General features: G+C 42.8%; 1 protein-coding gene across 3 annotated transcripts; it reads left to right on the top strand.

Annotated features, from left to right (window-relative positions):
* Positions 1 to 964: 964 nt before the first annotated feature.
* CLK1 (CDC like kinase 1) lies at positions 965 to 12,172 on the top strand. 3 transcript variants are annotated; one of them, XM_025405009.1, is made up of 13 exons: positions 971 to 1,145; positions 3,408 to 3,568; positions 3,801 to 4,029; positions 5,056 to 5,146; positions 5,534 to 5,600; positions 7,167 to 7,283; positions 7,372 to 7,538; positions 8,305 to 8,399; positions 8,483 to 8,612; positions 10,451 to 10,533; positions 10,869 to 10,948; positions 11,265 to 11,355; positions 11,805 to 12,172. In XM_025405009.1, the coding sequence occupies exons 2-13, from the start codon at positions 3,408 to 3,410 to the stop codon at positions 11,946 to 11,948; spliced, it is 1,455 nt and encodes a 484-aa protein (XP_025260794.1). In that variant the 5' UTR covers positions 971 to 1,145; the 3' UTR covers positions 11,949 to 12,172. The 3 variants fall into 3 exon arrangements, with proteins under 3 accessions (XP_025260795.1, XP_025260794.1, XP_025260793.1); XM_025405008.1 differs by having other exon boundaries at positions 1,015 to 1,609; XM_025405010.1 differs by lacking the exon at positions 5,056 to 5,146 and having other exon boundaries at positions 965 to 1,145.
* Positions 12,173 to 14,559: the final 2,387 nt, after the last annotated feature.

Raw genomic sequence — 14,559 nt, 5'->3', positions numbered from 1 at the left:
TGGGTGACAGAGCAAGGCTCCATCTCAAAACAAAAACCAAAAACAAAACAAAAAAACCCACCACCACCACATTCCGCGGGAACAAGGGCCAGAACCGCCTAGTTATGGGAACATCTTAACATCCTGCAGGGTAGCAAGCCAGTAAGCGATATGGCCCAGGCCCCTCCCGCCCTTACCTAAAAGTATCCCACTGGTGGGCACCGGCACTAGGCTGGTCCCCCACTTCTGTAGATCTTAGGCTGGACATAAAGCCTGCATTTGCTGTAGAGCCGCCACTCTGTTTCTTTAACGCTGGCCTTCCCTTCAAAACTTATCAAGGAGTTTTATTCTTAGAATGTGTACTCAGTCACAGCCATAAAAGCATCATAGGGAGGTACGCTGGCTACCCACGGTGGGCCTAATGCAGGCACCATGAGGATCAAGGTGCAGAACACCGATTTCTGTTGGCTCACACTGAGCTGACACGTTCACTGATCCCATTAGTAATCCGAAGCCATCTGACGCTAGTGGTATAACATTTACTTATTTTTTAGAGACAGGGGTCTCCCTATGCTGCCCAGGCTGGTCTCGAAGTCCTGGGCTCAAGCGATCCGCTCTCCTCGGCCTCCCAAAGTGCTACGGTTACGCGCCAGACACACCGCGCCGTTAAGTATTATTTTTAAAGTAATTGTTTTAGTGGTCGCAATCAGGGTACGTGCTATTGTGTATCCTGAGTCCCTCACTTTTCCTTGTTCACAAGTTGTTCCTTGTTCTAGCGTTCAAAAACAATTTTCAGTGAGTGGGGACGACACTCTCCCCCAAAAATTGCAATGTTTTCTCGGTATCGGGAGATTAGAGACAACACAGCAGGCACCTACAGCTTCCCTTCATCACCCACCTCTGGCTCCCGCCCCGGCGCCTGCGCCCACGGTGCTCACGCGTCCGCCAACGCTCCAGACGCCCGCCCCTTCCGCCTGCTCGCCCCGTGCATGCCCCGCCCCGCGGCGGAGACGCGCTCGTTGCGTCATCAGTGTTTTCGAGGCGAGTCCCGACGCAGCAGCTGTCAGCTCCATTTTGTTGTTGGTGCTCGTCGCAGTCAGCTGGGTGATTCCCGTGATTGCGTTACAAGCTTTGTCTCCTTCGACTTGGAGTCTTTGTCCAGGACGGTAAGACGCAGGAGGGAGCGGACTAGGTGACAGGGCCGTTCCTGTGAGCCTCGCGGGCGCCTGGCGATGCCACCACTTCCCGCTTGTTTGCTGCCCGCCGTCCCTGGCGCGATGACTGCCTGCTCCCTTCGCTCCCAGGCTGCATAATGGCGGCGCGCCCCTCTTTCCTGCGCGGCCGAGCCCGTCGCCGCCGGATCCGGCCTGCGGGAGTAGTTACGGTGTTTGCTAGGCCGGCCGCCCTCTTGGAGTGTTCGCCCTCCGCTGAGGGAGCGGCGCCGCCTGACGTGGGAGGGTCGGGCGGGCGCCATGTTGTGGGCCGCCTCGGCCGAGCTGTAAGATGGCGGCTGGGCGGAGGCCGGCCTTGGCACTGTGGCCGGAAAGGCGAGGCTCCCTGTTGGGGGTGGGGTTTGCTGGGGTTCCGGAATGTGCTTGAAGCACGCAGCTGTGGGGAAATGTCGTCTGGAGCAAGTGGAGGAAGAGACGGAACCCGTAGGGGGTTACAGTTAATGTCTAGTGGTTAAAGGGTCGGCGTAAACGTCGCGAGTGGCTTTGTCCTCAGTGGTGTTAACAAAAACGAGACTTGGGAACCTAAGGAAAGAGAAATGCCGGGGTGTATTTGAAGGAGCGTTGTGACAGAAGTCTGGTGACCGAGCATTTTATGCGATGGCATTTCAGCGTACTCCTCTTGGGTTAGCAGTTGGAGCTTTTGTTTCTTGTAGTGTCGCTCTGTCGCGCAGGCTAGAGTGTAGTGGCGCGATCTCGGGTCACTGCAGCCTCCGCCTCGCGGGTTCAAGCGATTGTCCTGCTGCCTCAGCCTCTCGAGTATCTGGGATTGCATGCCCGCGCCACCATGTCTGGCTAATGTTTGTATTTTTAGTAGAGACGGAGTTTCATCGTATTAGACTGGCCTCAAACTCTTGACCTCAGGTGATCCATCCGCCTCGGCCTCCCAAAGTGCTGGGATTACAGGGGTGAGCCACCGCGCCCCGCCTCCCTTTTTTGGGGGGAGGGGGGAGGTGGTCTCGCCCCTGTCGCCCAGGCCGGAGTGCAAGTGGCGCAATGAGGGCTCACTGCAGCCTTGAAATCCGGGCTCAGGTGATCTTCCCACCTCAGCCTCCTGAGTAGTTGGGACTACAGGCGCGCGCTACCACCCCCCGGTTAATTTTTTATTTTTTGTAGAGTCAGGGTCTCGCTTTGTTGCTCTGGCTGACCTCGAATTCCTGGGCTCAAGCAACCATCCTGCTTCAGCCTCCCAAAGTGCTGGGGTTACAGGCATAAGCCACGGCCCCCGACCCGGTTGGAGGGCTTTAAAAATTGTACTCAGGCTGGTCCAATGGTAGTGGGTTATTATAACTTAGTAGTTACTAGTGTCACAAAAATTAGTATACAACCCCTACAGCTAAATTTGACAGGCTTTAAAAAAAAAAAAAAAAAGAATTGTAGCCAAAGACGCAGAGGGGTTCCACTTGGAAGAAGGAACGGCAGTTGATGAATTTCTATATAATGTCTTTTTCAAGTTGTTAGGTTAGAGATTTTCGATTTTGTTCGAAGGATTTCGGAAAAGGAGGTGGTTCTTACCATTCCCAAATTGATTGTGTCAACATTGCGTTTAGGATAAATTATGTCGTATGTGATTGGGAGTGGTACTGGAAAGATGGTGTTTTGTTGTTGTTATATTCTGATGCCATCGTTGCCTTCGTGTGTAATTGAAGTCCTTGGTAGTTTCATTTATTCGTGTACAGAAATACTCTATAATGATGATTCTGTGTGATGATTTTGTCAGCAACTCAGATACAATTCTGATTATGTTTGCAGTAATCAGTAATGCGCTGTTGGTGAGGAACATTTATGATTGCATTTGAGTTGGAGACTAGTTTCTGGTACACGTTTAAAAGGGGAGAATGACGTGTGGACTTCTATAGTACATTTGTGCTGCTGGTAGGGCAGGGGTAAAATTTACCAAAACTAGTAAATTGTGATTCCTCCCTCTGCTTTTTTCACTTTTTTTACATTCTTGCAATAAATCTGGGCATGATATGGCTAATGCAGGGTGCCTGTGAATAAAGTTCAAACTGCAGATCAAATTGCAGAATATGGGACAACACAATCATTGGATTTATCAGTGATTTCAGATTGGGTGACAATGATTCTTAAATTTTGATTTTAAAAAAACGAGGTCACGAGGGGACCTTTGTAAATACGAATTTTAAACAGCTCAGTGTGGGATACAATTTAACTAGGAAAAACTTGCCTTTAATGTAGATGAGACACTCAAAGAGAACTTACTGTCCTGATTGGGATGACAAGGATTGGGATTATGGAAAATGGAGGAGCAGCAGCAGTCATAAAAGAAGGAAGAGATCACATAGCAGTGCCCGGGAGAACAAGCGCTGCAAATACACTCACTCTAAAATGTGTGATAGGTAAGGAGGATACTTAAAATATTTGAATATACAAATAAATTATTAGACAAAACTAGTATCACTTAAATAAGTACTTGATTGCTACCATTCCTTTGTGTTTCTAATGAGAGATGGTTTGTAATGTTTGTAAAATTAAGGTGGTTGTGGGGGAGTCTAAGTGCTGTGCTGTGTTGAGAATGTGAGGATATTTGGTCTTAGCATAAAACATTGAAAATAATTTTTATTTCTCTAGCCATTATTTGGAAAGCAGGTCTATAAATGAGAAAGATTATCATAGTCGACGCTACATTGATGAGTACAGAAATGACTACAATCAAGGATGTGAACCTGGACATCGCCATAGAGACCATGAAAGCCGATATCAGAACCATAGTAGCAAGTCTTCTGGTAGAAGTGGAAGAAGTAGTTATAAAAGCAAACACAGGATTCACCACAGTACTTCACATCGTCGTTCACATGGGGTATGAACTTTTTTAAAACATTTTGGAAATTTTATATCCCATGTGGAACAGGGAAACTTGAATTTTTGCCTTTGATTATTTGAGAAAGTTTTAAGATGAAATCATCTCAGTTTTAACCTGCACGATTTTTTCTGTGTTTGTTCATTGGATAGGAAATTCTGGAAGTAAAGTACACATTTAGCTCTATAATTTAATTATTGGTTGGCTCTTAATTGATATTCCAGTGAAATGGTGGGAATTAATTGATTTAATTTAGATTAGTTGAAAATGATTATAAAATATTCTAAAAGGTTTTTTATGGTACTTCAAGAAATCTGATTAGTTTTGATATATTGAAACCTTATCACAAGAGTAGAACAGGCATTTTATTTTTGTATAATTTAGGATTAGGTATGCTTCTTTGTTCTAACAAGGCATGTTTTCTAACCCTTCTTTCACTAAGCAAACCAAAGCAGATTTGAACTGTTACGGGTTATATGTTAATTTGGAGATGAGTTCAGATGACATTAAAAATGCCGTAGTGTTATTCTTACATGCCAAATCTTTTTTTCCCCAAAATTAGCACTTTAATTTTATTTACTGTTATAATATTTGTTTTCTTAGATTAGCCAGGAAATCTTAATTTGGCCACCGTCTACTTTGACAAGTAAATATTACATCCTACAATTTTGCAACATTAAATTAGAACACTAGAAACTAAAAAATTATGTTTCAGTGAATGCTACAACTAAGCATTTTTTTTTTTTTAAGAAAAACAATTGTATTATGTTTTGTTGCCTTGCCACTTTGAGTATCTTATCTGAAAATCTGTTCCTTGCCATGTTTTTCTCCTGTTAACATAAACTATGTGCCCTGTGAATTTCTGGGGACTGAATTTGAAATTGCTCCTGCCAACCGTTTGTGGCCTGGCCTGTATCTGAATGCCTGAATATCTCCCCGCTGAATGAATTTCGTATTCTGCCCTGAATTCACTCGGGTATATTGATTGGCTGGATGATCTTGGTGCCGCCCACTTGACGTTTCCAGAAGAGTCACCGAAGGAAAAGAACCAGGAGTGTAGAGGATGATGAGGAGGGTCACCTGATCTGTCAGAGTGGAGACGTACTAAGTGCAAGATGTATAGAATATTTTTCAACACTTATTAACTTTTCAGATAACATAATCTATATATAGATTAAGCTTTCAGGGATTTGGAAATCTTTTTTTCTTTCTCTTTTTTTTTTTTTTTTTGTTTTATTTTTCCATTTCTTTTGGTGGGGGGGATTGTATTTTTGCTTTCTTTAGAAATGTAATGTTTGTTATACAGAACTTCCAGAACAGTAATCAAATTAATGAAATTAGACCTAATAATTATGTTTTTTGCTGGTGTTGACCAATAAAATAAATATCTAGTGATAAGGAAATTTGTAGCATCAACTAGAATAATCTACATTGATAGCATTTATTGTGATAAGTACATTGTTTCCACTTCTTGATATGACTGAGATTTATTTCTCTCTTTTAGATGAAATTGTTGATACTTTAGGTGAAGGAGCTTTTGGAAAAGTTGTGGAGTGCATCGATCATAAAGCGTAAGTTTCCCATGTTGGGATTACATTTAGGGAAGTTGGCAATATGGGTAATTTGATTTAGCTTTAGAAAATGGTCTGTGAGTTAGATACATATCTTTATACCCTTTTTTACTTGGATATAAGAAATTTCCAGTTAGAGGTAGTTATCTCTTCATATGTTTTAAACAGCTACTAATAGTATGTATAGTTTCTAATTTTAGTCTGAGAACACACTTTATATTATTTTGAAAGTATTTTTTTGTTGTCCTACTAGACACTGTTGTTAGGCCACACTTTTTTCCCCCGCCATATTAGTGGTTCTCAGCCTTGGTTTTTTGAGAGGTTTGCCTACCCCCAGACCTTTTCAGGGTAGTTACCTAGGAATCTATATATTTAGAAACTGCCATAATTCATTCTGGTAACAGCCAGAGATAACTTAGTGTCCCAAGTTTAATTATGTATGTTTATCAAACTACTGATTGAATTTTTTTTGTTTTTTTCTCTCAAGACAGAGTCTTGCTCTGTCACCCAGGGTGGATGGAGTGCAGTGGCACAATCTCAGCTCACTGCACCCTCTGCCTCCTGGGTTCAGGTGGTTCCCCTGCCTCAGCCTCCTGAGTAGGTGGAACTACAGACACATGCCACCCTGCCTAGCTATTTTTTGTTTTAGTAGAGACAGAGTTTGACTATGTTCGCCAGGCTGGTCTCGATCTTCTGACCTCAGGTGATCTGCCCACCTCAGCCTCCCAAAGTGCTGGGATTACAGGCATGAGCGCCCGGCTCCAGCCATGAAATTTCTTAAGATGGTATAGAATTTTTTCCGTTGCCTTTTTTTTTTTTTTTTTTTTTTTTTTAAGTTCTCTGTTTGTTGTTGTTATTCCTCTTCCTGAATGGCAAAGCAGTTTTGAGGAGGCTTCCTACTATTGATTGGTAAGGACATGAGAGCTAGAGTTCTTTTTTTGTTTTTGTTTTTTTTTCTTTTCCCTGAGATGGAGTGTTGGTCTGTCATCCAGGTTGGGGTGCAATGGTGCGATCTTGGCTCACTGCAGCCTCCACCTTCCGGGTTCAAGTGATTCTCCTGCCTCAGCCTCCCAAGAAGCTGGGATTACAGGCACACCCCACCATGCCTGGCTAATTTTCGTGTTTTTGGTAGAGACAGGGTTCCACCATGTTGGCCAGGCTGGTCTCAAACTTCTGACCTCAACTGATTCGCTACCTTCGGCCTCCCAAGGTGCTGGGATTATAGGCGTGAGCCACTGCACCTGGCCTTTGAGCTCTTTACTTTGTCTCCACTGTATCCTAACTCTTCTGGCAACCTGGACTAAAAGAACATTTGAGATAATGTTTGACAGTGACAGGTACCTAGGAAGAAGTTGTTTAGCTGAAATACCAAAAAATAACTCATGTGAGTGGTGGTTTGAGGAAAGAAATTTGTGTCATTCAGCATGTAATCAGAACTGAACACTAAACCATAAATTAAAAAAAATACAGTGGGTCAGTGTAGAAGCAGTACAGTTTGAAGTCAGTGATAACTGGAATTGAGCATCATGTCTGTCATTCTGAAATTTGCATGCATCTTTCTAACAGGGGAGGTAGACATGTAGCAGTAAAAATAGTTAAAAATGTGGATAGATACTGTGAAGCTGCTCGCTCAGAAATACAAGTTCTGGAACACTTGAATACAACAGACCCCAACAGTACTTTGTAAGTATCAGATTAGAACTTGGGAAGTGGTGTCAGGTATATTTAAATTAGGAGCAACTATACTTAGCTATTTTTCTTGTGTTTATAGCCGCTGTGTCCAGATGTTGGAATGGTTTGAGCATCATGGTCACATTTGCATTGTTTTTGAACTACTGGGACTTAGTACTTATGACTTCATTAAAGAAAATGGTTTTCTACCATTTCGACTGGATCATATCAGAAAGATGGCATATCAGATATGCAAGTCTGTGAATTGTAAGTTCTGGGTATATCTTCGTTAATTTGCTAGTTTTATCCATTCCACAAAATATATCAAAATGTACATCCTAAGTATGTACAATTTTTATTTGATTAAAAATAAAGGAGGGAGGAAGAGTAGGTGTGAAGAGATTTGATCACAGGCTGTTGATCAGTGGTGTACATTTGATTCAATAAGTAGGATATCCATCATATAACAATATACTGTGTTGCAGACTATAATTTAGACTTTTCTGGTGCATAAAAATAGTAACTTCAAATGCTGGCTAAAAATTAAGGCGTGGTATATCATAAAAGAAAGCTTCATAAGAGGTAATGAGTTTTAGTTACTGGTGATTTTCTAGCAGACTGGAATGTTGTTGACCATTCTTCTTTGGGCATATGGGAAAGGAATCAGAGGATTTTTGTTGGGTTTTTTTGTTTTGAGACGGAGTCTCACTTTGCTGCCCAGGCTGAAGTGCAGTGGCGCAGTCTTCACTCACTGGAAACTCTACCTCCCCGGTTCAAGTGATTCTCCTGCCACAGCGTTCCGAGTAGCTGGGACTACGCCACCATGCTCGGCCAATTTTTGTAATTTTAGTAGAGACAGGGTTTCACTGTAATGGTCTGGGTGGTCTCGAACTCCTGACCTCAAGTGATCCACCTGCCTTGGCCTTCCAAAGTGCTGGGATTACAGGTGTGAGCCACTGCACCTGGCCTATTGTGGGGTTTTGTGGTTTGGTTTGATGTTTTCTGATTACAGCAACTTTCTCTTTATTCTCAGTTTTGCACAGTAATAAGTTGACTCACACAGACTTAAAGCCTGAAAACATCTTATTTGTGCAGTCTGACTACACAGAGGCATATAATCCCAAAATAGTAAGTCTTCCAAAGTATTCATAAAGTGAATATTTTATACCTTAATAGCTTATGCCTTCTTAACCATAATATATGATTTTCAGAAACGTGATGAACGCACCTTAATAAATCCAGATATTAAAGTTGTAGACTTTGGAAGTGCAACATACGATGATGAACATCACAGTACATTGGTATCTACAAGACATTATAGAGCACCTGAAGTTATTTTAGGTGAGTATTAATTGTCCTTTGAGAACCTTTGTATTTCCTTATTGAGAGTTAAAATTTTTTTGCAGTTTTAGGTGTTACTTGTGGGGCTTTATCATTTTTTCTTTAAGGGATAAGTATCATGAAGTGCATTAAGGATTTTAAGCTCTCAATTGTACCAGATAATTAGTTCTGGGAATTTGAGCAAGTGGCTTAACCTTTCTGGAATTGTTTTCACATTTGTAGTTATGTGGTAGGGTTTTTTAATGTAATAGTTAATTGCCGAGTGGGGCGCAGTGGCTCACATCTGTAATTCCGAGCACTTTGGGAGGCCGAGGCGGGCACATCACGAGGTCAGGAGATCGAGACCATCCTGGCTAACGCGATGAAACCCCATCTCTACAAAAAAATGTGCTGGGTGTGGTTGTACGCATCAGTAGTTCCAGCTACTCAGGAGGCTGAGGCAGGAGAATTGCTTGAACACCCAGGAGGCGGAGGTTGCAGTGAGCCAAGATCATGCCACTGTACTCCAGCCTGGGCAACAGAGCGAGACTCAGTCTCAGAGAATTGTTTAATGCCTATTATATTCCAGACTGTATGTAACAGTATGTATTTTATTTATTTTTATCATTTATTTGTTTTTTAGATGGAGACTTGCTCTGTCGCCCAGGCTGGAGTACAGTGGTGCGATCTTGGCTCACTGAAACTTCTGTCTCCTGGGTTCAAGCAATTCTCCTGCCTCAGCCTCCTGAGTTGCTGGGATTATAGGCACCCACCACCACGCCCAGCTAATTTTCTTATTTTTGGTAGAGATGGGGTTTCACCACATTGGCCAGGCTGGTCTCAAACTGCTGACCTAGAGCAATCTGCCGGCTTTGGCCTTGCAAAGTGCTGGGATTACAGGCATGAGCCACTGTGCCCGGCCATATATATTTAACCTTGGATTAAGTTATTGCTTTAGTATCATCCAGCTCAAACATCACATTGCATATATATGTGTGTGTGTATATATACATTTTTTGTTGTTGTTGTTTTTTTGGAGACAGAGTCTCGCTCTGTCACCCAGGCTGGAGTGCAGTGGTGCGATCTTGGCTCACTGCAAGCTCTGCCTCCCGGGTTCATGCCATTCTCCCACCTCAGCCTCCTGAGTAGCTGGGACTACAGGCACCTGCCACCACGCCTGGCTAATTTTGTTTTTGTGTTTTTAGTAGAGGCGGGATTTCACCATGTTAGCCAGGATGATCTTGATCTCCTGACCTCGTGCTCCACCCGCCTCGGCCTCCCAAAAGGCTGGGATTACAGGCGTGAGCCACCGTGCCCAGCCAATTCATTATATATATATATTTTAATAGAGATGAGATCTCACTAGGTTGCCCAGGCTGGTCTTGAACTCCTGAGCTCAAGCAGTTCTCCCATCTTGGCCTCCCAAAGCACTGGGATTACAGGCGTGAGCCACTTGTGCCCAGCCTACATTACATATGCTTTTTTAAAAAAGTATTACTGTTGACCGGGTGCAGTGGCTCACGCCTGTAATCGCAGCACTTTGGGAGGCCGAGGCGGGCGGATCATGGGGTCAGGAGATCGAGACCACGGTGAAACCCCGTCTCTACTAAACACAAAAAATTAGCCAGGCGCGGTGGTGGGCGCCTGTAGTCCTAGCTACTTGGGAGGCTGAGGCAGGAGAATGGCATGAACCCGGGAGGCAGAGCTTGCATTAAGCCGAGATCGCACCACTGCTCTCCAGCCTGGGTGACAGAGGAGACTGTCTAAAAGAAAAAAAAAAAAGGTATTACTGTTAACATTTTAATTTCTTTAACAAATATTGAGGATTTTTTTCCCTTACATTTTGCTTTGCTTTGCAGCCCTAGGGTGGTCCCAACCATGTGATGTCTGGAGTATAGGATGCATTCTTATTGAATACTATCTTGGGTTTACCGTATTTCCAGTAAGTGACAATGATGTATTCAACCTTGCTTTGCACAAGAAAAGTGCCTGTTTATATGAAGAAATAAAGTATACGTGCACATTTAGATAGCTTCTTCTCCCATTATAGACTATTAATTGTAGATAGTCATAAATTAAAATGAAACTAATTCATATTTCTTTCATAATTGTTTTATTTAAAACACCTTTAAGTATATAAGCAATTATCCGTGTCCATGTAGGAAGTCATTGGCAAGTTTGTTCTGCAAGCATTAATGTTAGTTTTTTGCTGTCAGCTTTTAACTATGTCTGTTTTGGTGGTCCTCTTCCTCAAGTTTGTTTTTATTTTATTTCTAGACACACGATAGTAAGGAGCACTTAGCAATGATGGAAAGAATTCTTGGACCTCTACCAAAACATATGATACAGAAAACCAGGTACGTTTTAAGAGTTAGTGACATCTTTAGTATCATTTGATCACATCTTCTGATTAGAACTTAATTTATAAAAAAAATTTTCACTCTACCAAGTCTCAGGAGCTGATTAGAACTTTATAAATAATGAAGTCAGACTAATATTTTTATCGGTTAAATAGTAGATTACCTTGGTGCAAAGCAGCTAACGTTTTTATCCCATGGCTGCCATTTAAGTCTCTAGAAAAGTGATCTGGGAAAGCATAGTGATTGATAACCTTTGCTAGCTGTTTTAAGTTTTCAGTGTTATAAACATGAATGGATATTGACTTATTTTTAGGAAACGTAAATATTTTCACCATGATCGATTAGACTGGGATGAACACAGTTCTGCCGGCAGATATGTTTCAAGGCGCTGTAAACCTCTGAAGGTAAGCCTTTGAGGCATTGCTCAAATAGTCAAAACTTTGAGTTTCTTCTGTTTGTCTTTTGAGACAGAGCCTTGCTTCGTTGCCCAGGCTGGAGTAGAGTGGCACGATCTTGGCCCAGCTCATTGCAACCTCTGCATCCCAGGCTCAAGCGAGTCTCAGCCTCCCAAGTAGCTGGGATTACAGATACACGCCACCATGCTTTTTTTTTTTTTTTTTTTTTTTAAAAATAGTAAAGACAGGGTTTTACTATGTTAGCCAGGCTGGTCTTGAACTCCTGCCCTCAAGTGATCCGCCTGCCTTGGCCTCCCAGATTGCTGGGATTATAGGTGTGAGTGACCATGCCTGGCCTCTTTTCTGTTTTTATGGTGGTTATATATATGTGGTTTACTGTTACACAGTGTAGTAAATGGTAGTGGAAAAGGCTGTTGATTTTCTTTTTTTTCTTCCAGGAATTTATGCTTTCTCAGGATGTTGAACATGAGTGTCTCTTTGACCTCATTCAGAAAATGTTGGAGTATGATCCAGCCAAAAGAATTACTCTCAAAGAAGCCTTAAAGCATCCTTTCTTTGATCTTCTGAAGAAAACTCTATAGATCTGTAATTGGACAGCTCTCTTGAAGAGATCTTATAGACTGTATCAGTCTAATTTTTAAATTTTAAGTTATTTTGTACAGCTTTGTAAATTCTTAACGTTTTTGTATTGCCATGTTTATTTTGTTTGGGTAATTTGATTTGTTAAGTACATAGCTAAGTAATGAACATCTTTTTCAGTAATTGTAAAGTGATTTATTCAGAATAAATTTTTTGTGCTTATGAAGTTGATATGTATCAGAACAGTTTGTTCTAAGTACCGTTTTTCTTCCTACCTCAAAGAATGGACGTAGATTTCTGTTTTTGGAGATTTCCTCAGGTCTGGGAAAATTTAGCTTCATTTCCATTTTAGGGATCGTCAAGATTGAGACTTTACTGCCCCGTAAGTTAAATGTAATGAAACCAGATTATGGGACACACAAAACTAAAGATCAGCCGAGAAGAATTCTGTCTTTAATCCTACTCAAACTTAGTATTGCGGTTTGCTGTTAATTGTTGCACAGGATCTGAAGTCATTTGCAGAATCCCACTGTGGTGGAGCCTTCATTTCTTTGCAGCCTAGTCTGAATTTATCAAGTGAGTGTTTGTAATACAGCAAATTTTTGTCTGGTTTCATCTATGTTTGATCCATTTGGGATCCTGAGGCTTAGATCTTTCCATAGTTTTTTTGGTTTGGGAGGTTTTCTTCCTTTCTTTCCTTTGCTTTCCTTCCTTCCTTTCCTCCCTCCCTCCCTCCCTCCCTTCCTTCCTTCCTTCCTTTTCTTCCTTTTCTTTCTTTTCTGTCTTCTTTCTTTCAGAAATTTTTAAATGCTGGCCAGGTGTGGGGTGGCTCACGACTATAATCCTAGCATTTTGGTAGGCAGATCGTTTGAGGCCAGGAGTTTGAGACCAACATGGTGAAACCCCATCTCTACTAAAAACAAAAATTAGCCAGGCGTGGTGGCAAGCACTTGTAATCCCAGCTACTTGGTGATGCTGAAGCTCGAGAATAGCTTGAACCCGAGAGGCAGAGTTTGCAGTGCGTCCAGAGGAATACTACTCAGCCATAAAAAAAGAACAAAATACGGTATTCATAGCAACCTGGATGGAGTTGGAGACCATTATTCTAAGTAAAGTAACTCAGGAATGGAGAACCAAATATTGTGTGTTCTCACTTGCAAGTGGGAGCTAAGCTATGAGGACGGAAAGGCATAAGAATCACGGACTTTTGGGACTTGGGGAAGGGTGGGAGGGAGGTGAGGGATAAACAACTACACATTGGGTACAGTGTACACTGCTTGGATGACAGGGTGCACCAGAATCTCAGAAATTACCACTAAATAACTTACCCATGTAACCAAAAACCACCTGTTTCCCCAAAACTATTGAAGGAAAAAGAAACAGAAGGGGGAAAAAAATCTTCAATGGCTTCAGATCCTGCTTTTGGGGAGAAAATGACAATTAAAAAAAAAAAATCCAATGGCTTCCATGTCAGTTTCACCGAAGTATTTACAGTCATCTTTAAAAAGGTCTACAATATAGCCTGTACCTGACCACGTGTCTACTTTCCCCCACATGCAGCCCTGTAGCCTCACCAAGTATAGTCCATCCTCTTAGGTATCTACATCTCCTTCCCTTCCCCTCCTGTCATTCAAGAGTTTATTCATTTCAGTGAAGTATCCTCTGACTGCATTACTTAAAATTGCAATACCCTTCCTTGTCAACTCCATTGACATCCTCTTCTCTGCTTCCCCCCACCCCTACTCGTAAGAGTTTTTACTGGGGCGGGGCGCAGTGGCTCTTTCCTGTAATCCCAGCACTTTGGGAGGCTGTGGCAGACTGATTGCTTAAATCCACGAGTTCAAGTCCAGGCTGGGCAACATGGCGAAACCCCCTCTCTACAAAAAACAGAAAAATTGGCTGGGTGTGGTGGCATGCACCTGTAGTCTCAACTGGTTGGTGGGGTTGAGGTGGGAGGATCGCTTGAGCCTGGTGGAGGTTGCCGTGAGCTGGAACCATGCTACTGCATTCCAGCCTGGGTGACACAGTGAGACCCCATCTCCAAAAAAAAAAGTGTTTACTACCCAGATGCAGTGGCTCATGCCTATAATCCCAACACTTTGGGAGCCCCAAAACATTGCTTGAGTCCAGGAGTTCGAAACCAGCTTGGGCGATATAGGGAGATCCTGTCTCTGCAAAAAATTTAAAAATAGTCAAGTGTGGTGGCATGCTTCTGTAGTCTCAGCTACTTGGGACTCAAGCAATTCACCTGGGGGTGGGGGCTCACACCTCTAATCCCAATACTTTGGGATGCCAAGGCAGGCAGATTGCTTGAGTCCAGGAGTTCCAGACCTGACTGGGCAACATGGTAAAACCTCACCTCTATTAAAAACACAAAAATTAGCCAGGCATAGTGGCGCTTACCTGTAGTCTCAGCTACTTGGGAGGCTGAGGTGGGAGGATCACTTGAGCCCAGGAGGCAGAGGTTGCAGTGAGCTTAGATCATGTCATTGGACTCCAGCCTGAGTGACAGAGTGAGAGACCCTGTCTCAAAAAAGCTATTTGGCCAGGCATGGTGGCTCCCGCCTCTAATCCCAGCACTTTGGGAGGCTGAGGCAGGCAGGTCACCTGAAG

This window comes from Theropithecus gelada, chromosome 12 (genome assembly GCF_003255815.1).
Source record: "Theropithecus gelada isolate Dixy chromosome 12, Tgel_1.0, whole genome shotgun sequence".
Classification (NCBI taxonomy): Eukaryota; Metazoa; Chordata; class Mammalia; order Primates; family Cercopithecidae; genus Theropithecus; species Theropithecus gelada.
Note: the sequence above shows the minus strand (reverse complement) of the source record. Positions and strands in the feature narration are given on the sequence as shown.